General features: G+C 33.9%; 1 protein-coding gene across 1 annotated transcript in view; it reads right to left on the reverse strand.

Annotated features, from left to right (window-relative positions):
* The window catches only part of MMUT (methylmalonyl-CoA mutase), a 36,231-nt gene that overhangs the window by 20,877 nt on the left and 1,502 nt on the right, over positions 1–13,852 (reverse strand). Inside the window, exons 2-6 of the mRNA XM_058734204.1 lie at positions 11,263–11,687; positions 9,359–9,726; positions 5,425–5,582; positions 3,496–3,667; positions 2,019–2,267 (exon numbers count right to left, since the gene is read on the reverse strand). Of these exons, the coding sequence (XP_058590187.1) occupies positions 2,019–2,267; positions 3,496–3,667; positions 5,425–5,582; positions 9,359–9,726; positions 11,263–11,647 (1,332 nt within the window). The 5' untranslated portion in view covers positions 11,648–11,687. The remainder of the gene's footprint in view (positions 1–2,018; positions 2,268–3,495; positions 3,668–5,424; positions 5,583–9,358; positions 9,727–11,262; positions 11,688–13,852) is intronic.

Here is a 13,852-nt window from a genome sequence, read left to right on the forward strand (position 1 = left end):
CATATCTCAAAAAAGATAGAAATTATATATTTAAAGTTCAAAAGACAACAGAAAAACTAAGATGTATATCTGGAAGCACAAAACCTGTCACTCAAGTCTTAGGAGAAAACTAAAGATAACATCAATAGTCTTTATTTTTAGTTACTTAAGTTTTCATGGATACATAAATAAACACTCTTTAAGGAATGTATTTCAAAATGCAACTTCATTTTTTATTTGATCAGCACAATAATAACATAACTCTACTGCTCCTGACACCAGCATACATCTAAACCTTCAATCACAGCCTTATTTATACATGAGGTGGTGGGAAAATGAATGGTGGAATGGTATATGACACAGCAGAAAGGAACAAAGTAAAACTTGTTTTTTTTCCAGAAGAATTCAAGAAATTAGAATTTGTGTTGAAGCCAAAGCTAAGATAGGAAGCTAAAAAGAGGAAGACTACTTGAGAATTTAGAACTATCCCTCTCCCATTCTGTCAGGACAACCAAAGCTTACATCTGCAAAAAACAGACCAAAGTTTATCTCTGTAGAAAAGCAATGGGCTATCAAACACCAAGTACATACAGAGGCAAGAGTAAGATATCTTGATATAAAAACCTGTATTCTGAATAATAAGATTAAAGACAAAAGGCACACAGAGAAAAGAGACAATACAGGATAGAGAAGAAAACTTAAAAAAATATAATATCCTCAGAAAAAAAGATTATATTCTATATTAATGAAACAAGTAACATAACACACAAAACATAGAAAACAAAATGAGCTTTTGGAAATTAAAAATATGATATATGAATTTTAAAGTGAGTAGAAATTTAAAGTTGACGACTCCCTAAGAAAACAAAACAGAATCTCAAAGATGAGTTATAGAACAGATAAGAACATCAGAGTATCATTCCAGGAGGTCCTTATCCAATAATTCAGAGTTCTAGAAAGAGAATGACAGAAAAAATGGCAGGGACAAAACTATCAAAAAAATAACACAAGACAATTTTCCAGAGTTATGAGAACATGAAAAATAGGCCAGATAAAAAATGCCCACCAAAGGTCTAGTCCAATATAGGAAAAATATACACATCAATGTCCCCCAACTTAAAAATAGAGATCCTAAAACTGTTAGAAAGAAAGGTCCTGAGAGTAGAAATAGCATCAGATTTCTAAACAGAAATATTAGAAGCTAGAATAAAAAACAGATCAATGTTTACAAACTCTCAAATGAAAATAATTTCAAACACAGACTATCAACCAAATACCAGAGTAGAATAAAGACATTTTCAAACATCCAAAGTTTCATATAATTCATCACCTATGTACAACTTCTGAGAGGTTCCTATGAGGTATCGTTCAAAATAACAAGGGATAAATCAACAGAGATAGACACAGCATTCAGGATACAGATTCAACATAGCAGAGGTGAAAAGAATTCCCAGGATAATGACAAAGGTTAGTCAAAGGACTGCAATGGTCAGCAGGTCTAGAGAGAAACTAGTCTAAATCAAATGACAGCACTGGAGGACTTCAGAAGGATGTATACTATTGAGATGTAATTATATTGGTAGTATTAGGAGACAAAAGAAAGAAGAGGTAAGAATCAGCTAAAACACTAAACTACCATACTACAAAATAGGTAATGACTAAAACTGATGGAATTAGAACTAGTGTATATGTATAATTTTTAAATATGGAGATAAAAACAAACAAAAAAGATGTATTTGATTCAAAGAAGCAGGAAAAAAAGCAAGTAGAAGACAAAGGACTGCTTTTTTATGTTACAGCCTTTTAATACTAATACTCTTTTTAACTCTTTGAATAAAATACTTTAATACAAATACAATTATATTTTTAAATTATGTTTCAGTTTTGTATACTAGAAGGTCAAACCTAAAATTCTCTTTTTCTCTCGAACATTTTATAAATCTTGATATAAATCTATGATTTGATTTACATATCAAAATACCTACAAACCTATAAATCTGTAAATCTTAAAACCAAAATTTCAAAGAGGAGAAACTGACCTTCAAGGCAGCGTCATAAACATCATTTGTGAGAGATTCCATCATATAGGAACCTCCCCAAGGATCAGCCACTTTGGGAATCCCAGATTCTTCTTGAATAATGATTTGTGTATTCCTGGCAATTCGGGCACTTTTCACAGTTGGCAAACCCAAGGCTTCGTCAAAAGAATTTGTGTGCAAAGACTGAGTCCCTCCAAACACTGCCGCCATTGCTTCTACTGCAGTACGAATGATGTTATTATAAGGGTCCTAAAACATTTAGAGAAAAGCAAAAAGTCAAAACAAGGGGACAACTGATAAAGGATGCTATGATTAAGCAGTGGCTACTGTGTACTTACTTTGCCAATGCCTACATTAGGCTTCAGAATATCCAACAAATTAAGACGAATTAGTAAACAAGCCAGACTTAATAGGCACTCAATAAATGATTTATTAATAAGTGATTAATAAACAGATGAACAATGAATCCAGATAAGAAATCTGGATTCATTCTGTTCCTGATTATGATTGGGGCAAGGCGTTGGACCTTTCTGAACTTTAGCTGCCTTAGCTGTAAAAATGAGGAGGTTAAGACAAAAATGATTATTAAAGTTCCTTCCAATCCTGAAATCTCTACTTCTCCATTTATAAGGACCTGAAGCAATATTTAATAGATATATTAGTTTTTATTTACTTTTAGGTGTATAAAAGAAATGTAGCTTTAAAGTTATGAATTATTTTTAATATATCAAAATAATTTTATATGTAAAGAAAATGCATGAAAAAAGATCAGTTTTTTAATAGAATGAAATTAAATTATGCAAATGAAAATAGCATTTAAATGGTATGTTTGCATGCATATTTATTTAAACTAAAATAAATATAACTAAAATAAATAATATAGATGCACAAATTTTTAATTAGGTGATTTTATGTTAAGAATTTTTAACTCTTGGGGTGCCTGGATGGCTCAGTCGGTTGAACATCCAACTCTTGATTTCGGCTCAGGTAATGATTTCACGGTTCGTGAGATTAAGCCCCACAGTGGGTTCTGTGCTGTCAGTGGGGAGCCTGCTTGGGATGCTATCTCTCCCTCTCTGTCTGACCCTTCCTCGTTTGCATGCGCTCTTTCTCTCTTTCTGAATGAATAAATATTAAAAAAATAATTTAAACTCTTAAAATTATTTAAGGCGATATAAACTAAGTTGTGGTTTTTACTTCTTCCTCATCATATGTTTTCTTTACTTTTAAAAAGGTAAAACAGCACTGCATACAAGCTAACGTTTAAATGATTTTATATTATTCACCACTAGAGGGAGCCAACTTCATTTATTACAATACATGCGTAAAAACCATCAATGTGCATTATGCTTTAGAATAATTATAATTTTCAAATATTAACAGATAGCTTCTTAAACTTACTTCCTGACTATGCTATCTTGCTTGTAATACAATATATGACTTTACTAAAATTCTACACTTTAAATTATACACATACCTGCTCAGTAAGTGACCATCCTGATGTCTGACAATGAGCCCTTAGAAGAAGAGATTTAGAGTTTTTAGGCTGAAACATTTTCTCTATTAAGTGAGCCCAGAGTCTTCTCCCAGCTCTCATTTTTGCTATTTCCATATAAAAGTTCATCCCAATTCCCCAGAAGAAAGACAACCTAAAATAGTAATGTTAAGTCCATTATTTGATTATACTTAACAATCTAAAATGGAAAATAAAACTAATTGTACCACACACTAAACAAAACAGCATCCACATTTTAATTTCAAACAACTTAATCTGAATTAAAATCAAAGCATAAGCATATATACATAAGTAACTTTAAACCTAACAGATAAAAGTACAGTTTTAGGCACAAAGAAGAAATAGCTGTGGTTATCTGCTTCAGGTAGAAATTATTCACTTCACAGTTGGTCTTCTATAGAAAAGAAGTTCCTCTTGTGTCTTTAAATATAGAATGAATCACTATCCAAAAATAAATACTTCAAGAATACCCAATATGTAAGTCAGGGGTAACCCATGAAGGGAATAAAACCACAAACTTGTGGTTTTGGATAGCAAGAAAGTTTTCCTGTTGTTTTGTTTTGTTTTGAAAGAATTATAGTATATTTGGTCTAGGAATGTATTTCTCCAATTGCCCCCAAACCCACTACTCCTTTTTATCTTATATTCTGTCACTGATTTACACATTTAGTTTACTTGCCCATGCCGAAAGGCAGAAAGGCTGTGTTTCTTCAAATAAAACAAGGTGAGCCTTAATTAAGCTAAAAACTAGTAAAATTTTTTGATATGCCCTTGGAAGAAATTGTTAACATTGCAGTCCTCAAATATTTGCCTCAGGATACTTTTTCACTCTTAAAAATACTAAAGATCCCAAAGAATTTTTATTTGGATAATATCTATCAATATTGTATATATTAATTCATTTAGAAACAGTAAACATACATGTTAACAAAAGTAACATTTTTATGAAAAGCAATTACTTTGCTAAAATAAAAAAAATTGTAATAAAAAAGTCACTATTTTACATTTTTGCAAATCTAATGTGTGGCTTAAGGGAAGACAGTTGGAATAAGTATCTGCTTTCTACATTCAATCTATTGCAACATCACATATCATGTAGCTTCTGGAAAACAATGTACACTCTTGAAATAATGAAAGTGGTAAAGGCACATAAAGTTTAATACAATCATGAAAACAATTTGACCTGAAAGATCCCAGGAAGGGTTAGTTACCCTGAGGGGTCCTTAGACCACACTTTGAGAACTGCTGTCATAATATGTATGCAACAACCTCTGATATAGAGTCTATGAACTCGCTGAGGGCAAAAGTCATGTTTTTACAAATTTTATTCCCAGCACGTAAGTAAGTTTGTGCTTGGCCCAGAGCAAAACTTAGCAATTACTCATATGTCCAATTTTTAATCACCAAATTTAAACAATTCTTAAACTTCAATCAAGTATATTTTTTATATAAATTTATTAATAAGCTGTTTTAAAACAGAAATGTTTAATAGCACTGTGAATTCCAAAACACTTAAATTACAAGTGCAACAGAAAAAAATGTAATAGATGACTTCTTTTTAAAATGGAAAAATAAAGAATAAAAGTCAATATCATTTATATGTTTACAGTTTAATTGTCAAAATACGCCAGTTAATTGTGTTCTGTGAACAACTGAAAAACAAGATTCCTCTCATTTACCAAGAAGTAGAGTAAAATTTAATTCTAATTTTTAATTGTAAACAGTATTGGCTTATTCTCTTATTATTACTCCAATAAAACATAAGAGAATCTAGTATGACATTTATATACACAAATTCATTTTATCAATATATTTACTATATACTCATAAATTGGTCCTAAAAATTTTCCTAACACTGAAACAATCTCTGAGGTCAATTTACTCACTCACCTTGGTGCAAATTCATCAATTGTCAGACCAGCTTGGAGCCCAGTTCTACAGTATTCCAACCCATCTGCTATAGTATAGGCCAGTTCCAGAATGGCATCAGCCCCTGCTTCCTGCATATGGTATCCACTAATTGAAATTGAATTAAATTTTGGCATGTGCTACATAAAATAATAAAAAATATAACAGTGAATAAAAAATGTTAAAGGTTCTCTATTAAACTCATTTTCTAAAAGACTATTATTTTCTAAATGATGTTCAACTCAGATACACTAAGTAGTCTTTACCATTAACTGAAAATATTTAATGCTTACTTTGTTATATTTAATTCACTCCTCAATTTGAGTGGTGACTCAATGAACCATTGTAAAATTTGCACCTATTTTATTTTTCTGGTGAAAAAGAATTTGCACTAACCATTCTTTAGAGTCAAAGTTTAAACTCTGAAATTAATTAGCTAAAAGTAGGAATGAACCTTTAGTCCGAAGACTGAATAAACATCTTTAATTCCAAACCAAGGACTGTGACCTCTTAAGAGATCCTAAGATCTCATAACTTTGGGCTAATCTTCTAAGGATAAATACATTTAAGTTTTACTAGTTATCAATTTTCTTGTTTGAAGTTCTTTTTGAAGTCACTGAAAATGACTACATACTGAAATAAAACAGGATTAAGATACATGGATTAGAAATCAAAGACTTCAATTGGATTTACTGTGATATTTAATGCTAAGCATATCCCAGACAGGTTCTTTCTTGCCAAATCACTAAAAAGATGGCATTTCTACCATTCCCCTAAAATTTATTAGAGAGGGTACATAGCACAAATATTCTGCCAAGCCCCAAAATTATCCTCCTTCCCAAGAATTGGCCAAATAAAATAATAAAAGCTAAATCACAGAAACTGAGTATGGTAGTTAAGAACATGGGCTCTAGAGTCAAAGTACTCAGTCTAGTTGACAGCTAGTGTCAGTTAACTAGTCATAAGGCTACAGGCAAGTTTCTCAACCTAGTTATTCCCTGGTTTCTTAAAATATAAAATAGAGGTACTTCCTCATGGAGTTGCTGTAGGATTAAATGAAATGACTCACCTAAACCACTTAGTATTATTCCAGTACGGAGGAAGCATTCAAAAAATGTTACTTGCTGTTGCTAATGTATGCTATGGACTATCTGTAATTTACATTTTTTAATACTTATAATTAACCAAAAGGTCTTGAAAAATGTTCCATTGCAAAAACAGTAAGGGAACTGAATTACATGGAATTGAGAGACAATTTGAGTGCATTTAGAGCTTATAAATAAGAAGCAACGACAGAAGCAGGTGCCTCTCTACAAAGAGATTTTAGTAGCAGAATTTCTTTAAAAATAATAGAAATATTGGAATATTAGAATATTATTCACCCTTAAAAAGGAGGTGAATTCTGATACATGGTACAACATGGATGAGTCTTGAAGACATTATGCTAAGTGAAGTAAGCCAGTCACAAAAAGACAAATACTTTATCATTCCACTTATATGAGGTACCTAGAGTAGTCAAATTCACAGAGATAGAAAGTGGAACGACAGTTTCCAGGAGCTGGAGGGAGAGGAGGATGGGGAGTTATTATTTAACAGGCACAGAGTTTCAGGTTTGCGAAACGAAAAGAGTTTTGGAAATGGATGGTGGTGATGGTTGCACAACAGTGTGAATATACTTAATGCCACTGAACTGTACACTTCAAAAGAGTGAAGATGGTAAATTTTACATTGTGTATTTTTCTACAACTAAAATTTTTTAAAAATAGAAAAGTTTAGTTTACAAAGTACTTCAATGTAACATTATTTGATCAGTATGTGAAACCAGAACTTTTACACTTACGTGAAGGATTATATAAAACAATTTTGAACTTGCAGATGACATTAGGACCTTCCAAAGGGGGAAATGCCCAAGTACATAATAGCACAAACTAAGCAACCTGCTACCAACTATTCAATTCTCCCCTCTCTTCCCGTAATACCTGAACCGTAAATGCAGAGTGCCGATGTGCAAGAACTGTACTTCCAATCTCCTCTCACTACTGTGTGTGTCCATTGAAATAGTGGAACTTTCATTTGTTCCTTCTGGAAATTCACCTTAAATCAGAGGAGCTGCCCCCCTCCCCATGCCAAACACATCCAGCCCACCTACTTCCTCAACCGTAAGGTAGCACAAGGTAAAAGGAACCCTAATGACTGCGGAGCAAACCTACAACCAAACTCTTGATAACCTACTTTCCAACTTCTTTCTTTTTTTTTTTTTTTTTTAATTTTTTTTTTTCCAACGTTTTTTTTTTTATTTATTTTGGGACAGAGAGAGACAGACACAGCATGAACGGGGGAGGGGCAGAGAGAGGGAGACACAGAATCGGAAACAGGCTCCAGGCTCCGAGCCATCAGCCCAGAGCCCGACGCGGGGCTCAAACTCACGGACCGCGAGATCGTGACCTGGCTGAAGTCGGACGCTTAACCGACTGGGCCACCCAGGCGCCCCACCAACTTCTTTCATATGAAAGAGAATCGACTCCTGTTTAGTTAAAGCTACTGCTATCTTTGTACGTGTGTTTGTCATATAAGTCAGTCAGAGAAAGACAGATATCATATGTTTTCACTCATATGTAGAACTTGAGAAACAACAGACCATAGAGGAAGGGAAGGGGAAACGATAGTTTCAAACAGAGAGGGAGGTGAACCCATAAGAGACTCTTAAATACAGAGAACAAACTGAGGGTTGATGGGGGAGGAGGGGAGGGGAAAATGTGATGGACATTGAGGATGCCATTTGTTGGGATGAGCACTGGGTGTTATATGTAAGCGATGAATCATGGGAATCTACCCCCGAAACCAAGAGCACACTGTATACACTGTTTGTTAGCTAACTTGACAATAAATTATATTAAATAAATAATAAATACATAAAAACACACACACACAACCATTCTTCTAACTTTTCTGTAAGGTTTAAAGTATTCAAAATAAAAAGTTTTGGGAAAATTGAAAAAATAAAAATAAAAAATAAATGTAATCCTGCACATATGGTCTTGAAATTGAAAAGGGCGATAAAAATATACAATTCTATACAATATAGTTCACAGGGACAAATGAGATCTATGAAAAGACATAAAACTGCAAAGTGTAAAAGCTGAATATCAAATGAGAAGAGTAGGCAATGCTTGCAAGAGTTCTGAGGTAATAGCAATTACAAGAAATAAAAGATTTTTTAAAAAAAGGTTTCATGGTAGAGGAGAGACTGGCCTTTTGCCATGAAATAATACAGTCTAACTTTAAGGTAGGTAAAGAAACGGAGAGCATTGTCAACAAGAAGCAGAGTATAAATGATGAGGGAAAATACATATTAGTTACTCGGAGGAAAATGAAGTTTTATGTTTCCCAGTGGAGGGATTGTTGCTAAGATAGAAACACTGTAAGAACCTTCTTTTTCCACCACTCTGATTGGGGAAGATAAACCTAATACAGGAGTGAAATATCAGGGACCACATTGTGGATGCAGATATAAATGACATCTTCTAATCTAGTTTCTAATAGAAATACAGCTGATATTTTGATCTCCAACTGTCAGACACAAGTGTGCACTTCAAAACTGAATCTGAACTCTGGCAAGAAACAAAGTGTAAATTATGAGCCCTCCCTGATTCTAACAATTATCAGAGGATACAAATTTAAAAATAAGTAAAATACAGTAAATGTCTAATGCCAAGATTCCTATAGGTAACAACACACTAGGAGTACATTGAAAGCAAAAAAATACGAACTAGCAACACACATAAACATAAAACCCACACTCTGACTTTATGCTATTATTCAGACTCACTTATCAAATTCAAATTAGGTTATGATATTTTATAAAAATTCCTGCATCTAAAGAAGGAAAGCAAAACCCACAAGAAGCAGAAAATACCTTTGCTGTATATTGGAAGATGTCAGCAATAATTTTCATGGATGGTTCTGGAGGAAAAATATAAGTATTTCTGACCATAAACTCCTTTAGTATATCATTTTGGATTGTACCAGTGAGTTTCTCTTTAGGTACACCTTGTTCTTCTCCAGTTACTATAAAAGTCGCAAGAACTGGAATAACTGCTCCATTCATGGTCATGGAAACTGACATTTTTTCTAAAGGAATTCCATCAAAAAGAATTTTGGTATCTTCCACAGTGTCAATAGCAACACCAGCCATTCCAACATCACCACGAACTCGAGGATTATCTGAATCATATCCACGATGTGTCGCCAGATCAAAGGCAACTGATAATCCCTGCTGACCAGCTAAACACACAAAGGAAAAACAATGAAGAATTAAAGAGTCTGGCATCAAAGTAAACTGATTTATGTTAACACTACTAACGGTGTCGAGTCAGCTCATCATAGGATACTTTTATAACAAACATTATTTTTATGCTTATACATGTCAAAACAAATTTAAATAAAGACACTTCATCTCCTAAACTGTTTTCCCATATGGCAAAATGTACAAACTGGGTTCCAGAACAAAAAGAACAAAACATCTCACTATCTTATGTCTATTTGAGGATTTTTTTAACCTTGTTTTTTTTAATAACTTCAACTTTGTATGTCTTAATCCCCTTTACCTATTTTGCCCTTATCTTAACAATTTTAGGTAAAAAAATATTTTTTTAAGTTTATTTATTTGTTTTTAGAGAGAGAGAGCACATGTGCACATGAGCAGGGTAAGGGTAGAGAGAGAGAGAATCCCAAACAGACTCTGAGCTGTGACCACAGAGCCAGATTCAGGGCTCAACCTCAACAATCTGAGATCATGACTTGAGCTGAAATCAGAGTTGGACGCTTAACCAACTGAGTCACCCAGGCGCCCCTCAGTAAAAATACTTTTTAAGATTCATGAAAAGATCTGGCTGTTCACAAATAGTTAATTAACATAACTTGCTATTTGTATGCTCACTTATTTTTATTCTTGTGTTTAATATGGTCATAACAAGATGTCTTGGCTATTCAAATATTCTGGAAAACAGAATTATGAACACCATGCAAAAAAATAAAAATAGTTTACACTAAATATGAGATCCTCCATCTGCAATATAAATGTACAGATCCTCAAATTTAGCAAACAATATAATTTTAATATAGATCAGAAAGAAATAGTAGTTAATATGATTTTTAGAGACCTAAGTGCCAGATTGCACTAAATATATTTGTACATCATCATTTGTTTATTACTTTCTTTAAACCATTTAAACCATTTCCTCTTTAATTCCTATCCTAACAACGTTAAGTAAAAACTCAAAGAGGGATGCCTGGGTGGTTCAGTTCATTGGGCATTTGACTGTTGATTTGGGCTCAGGTCACATTCTCATGGTTTGTGAGTTCAAGCCCTGCATTGGGCTCTGCACTAGCAGTGAGCGTGAAGCCTGCTTGGGATTCTCTCTTCCCTTTTCTCTGCCCCTCCCTTGCTCACACACATTCTCTATTTCTAAAAAACTAAAAAGAAATTTAAAATAAAAAGAAATAAACTTTAATTTTAAAAAAGCTTCTCAAAGAAAAAGCCAATGTCTCTCATGTCATATGAGTTTAACTAATTCCTTTTTATGTAACATGTATGTAACTGTTATTGGCATTCAAGAATTTAGCACCCTATTCTGGATCACTCATTTTTTTGACCACGGAAGTTGAAAAACATTCATATTTCTCAGAGTATAGTCTGAACTACAAAATTATAAAGTGACTATCATTTTTACAGAGATCAACCAGTCTCCCTTCAAAAGAAGCCAGGAACAGGAAATATATGGTTGATCATAAATATAATGTTTTGCATAAAAATCTCACCCTTAATATTGTCTTTATAGAACTTATTGCTTTCTTCCACAGTACTAAAACCAGCATACTGGCGGATGGTCCAGGGCCTAAAGGTGTACATGGTGGGATATGGTCCACGTGTGAATGGCTTCACTCCTGGAAGTTCCTCAGGTAAGTCATTGGTATCCCTGCTAGAATATAAGGGTTTTATGGAGATCCCTTCTGGAGTATGCCATATCAGGTCTTCCGGGTTTTTGCCTTTCAACTGCTTTTTGGCCAGGGCAGCCCATTCTGGATGAAGGGGTTGTTGCTGGTGCAGAAGTCTCCGCCATATAAGCCTGGATCCTGATGACTCTTTGAGCTGCTTCAGGTGATGAGGTGAAAGTAAAAGAAGCCAAGTCTTAGCCCTCAACATGATGGAGCATGGAAAACACCTAAAAGGAACACGAACTGGCCTAGAAAAAGAAGTACAGTATATATGTGTTTACAAAAGCCAAATGGGAACTATTGGTGAGAAGGGAAAAAAAGGCATTTTAGTATGATTTCATCTCTTCTTTCCTGCTTCCTATACCTGATAATTCGTAACGTTGGATCTTCTTCTCCACAATTACTATCATTGTTCTAGTCTTCTAACTCAATACTTTGTTAGCTGGTTTTACTGGCCAGTCTTAGGGTCTCTAATCCATTCTACACACTGACACCAATGCAAATATGGTCATGTCACACTTCAATTAGGATTTTTCAAAGGTTCTGCATTATTTAGAGGATAACATACAGCCTCATTTCTCCATTGAAAACATTTTTCACATCTACTTTATGACACTCATTGTGTTGGGTGCTGGAGATAATAGTGGAGAACAAGAGAAATAGGCATTCAAGGTCTCTATGACCTGATCACTGCTTACTTCTCAGACTCATCACTGTTCCAGAAATACTGGATAACCTATAGCTCCCTGCATGTATCAAAGTTCTGTGATTTGCTCTTGCTCTTCCATCTACCTAGAATATTCTTCTTTGGCTAATCTGGCTAAGGCATCATCTCCAATACGCAGGGCTTTCTACATGCCAGGCACTGCTACAAGGGCTTTACACAGAGTAGCAATTTTCATCCTCACAACACCACCAAGATAGGTACTAATGTTATCCCCATTTTACAGATGAGAAAACTGAGACACAGAAGAGCCAGCATTTAAACCTAGGCAGCACTAGGTTTCAAAGTCCTAGCATTTAAATAATATATTCAAAGGTTTTCCCTGAACTCACATGCTGAGCTAAATGACCTCTTCAGTATTCCATACCACACAGCACTGTTTCTCTTTTTAGACATCTGTCATCTCCCACACTACAACATATTAAAATACTGTTTTTAACTTTTATATAAAATATATTAAGGTGTATAAAATTATACACATATATACATATTTCTCTGCTAATTTATTAACTGACCCAACATTAGAGCTGTATATTCCTAATAACTAGTACAGTCTTACACTAAGTGACTAAGTCTGATTTCACCATTTTACACATAGAAATTAAGATCCAGAGAAATAAATGAGTAAAGAAATTGGATCAAAATTCCACTGTTCATCTGAATTACGTAAATACTTGCTAGAGTCATACAGCTTCAATATATAGAGCCTAGTATTTTAAAAGGTTTGGGGATGCAAATTTTATTAATATATTCATCATGCTCTATAATGTATAAAGTAACAAGTAAAGTGAACTTAAAACTCTATTTTCTATACCATCTCTTACCTATCAATTTAATGAACCTTAAAGGAAAATAAGAATACTCAACATTTGTTAGAGGGTTGTGAAACAAAAGAGAAACCACTGGTGGGAATATAAACTGCTTTAATTACTTTGGAAAGCAAATTGGCAATATGCACAAAAAGTGTCAGGACTGATTATGCCATTCCACTGAGGAACAACACTCCTAGGAAAGTTACCATATAAAAATGCATGTTTCCTATAGTTTTATTTGTAATAAAGAAAATTTATAAACATCTTCAATGTCTAACAATGTAGGAATAAGTGAATAATAGTATATACAAGTGATAGAATTTTACATAGCTATTAAAATATATTTAGAAAATGGACAAAACCAATTTTTAATGTCAGAAGTCAGAAGAGTGGTTACTCATGGCAGCTAGTGCAGAAAGCGAACAAAAGAGGTGCTTTGGGGTGATGGTCTTGCTCTGAATGCTGATTATATAGATGTATTCGGTTTGTGGAAATTCATCAAATTGTACAATTATATGCACTTATATATACGTAATATACTATTATACATAAGTCAAGTTTAAAATATGTTATGCAGTTTCTTTAAAAAGGAGACAGGCTCAAAAAGTATTAAGTGAGGGGTGCCTGGGTGGCTCAGTTGGTTAAGCGTCTGACTTGGCTCAGGTCATGATCTCACGGTTCATGAGTTCGAGCCCTGCATGGGGTTCTGTGCTGACAGCTCAGAGTCTGGATGGAGCCTGCTTTGGATTCTGCGTCTCCCTCTCTCTCTGCTCCTCCCCCACTCACGTTCTGTCTCTCAAAAATAAATAAACGTTAAAAAAAATCTTTAAAAAAAAAGTATTAAGTGAAAGAATCAGGATAAAACATTGTAAATGCA

The sequence above is a fragment of the Neofelis nebulosa genome, chromosome 6 (genome assembly GCF_028018385.1).
Source record: "Neofelis nebulosa isolate mNeoNeb1 chromosome 6, mNeoNeb1.pri, whole genome shotgun sequence".
Taxonomy (NCBI): Eukaryota; Metazoa; Chordata; class Mammalia; order Carnivora; family Felidae; genus Neofelis; species Neofelis nebulosa.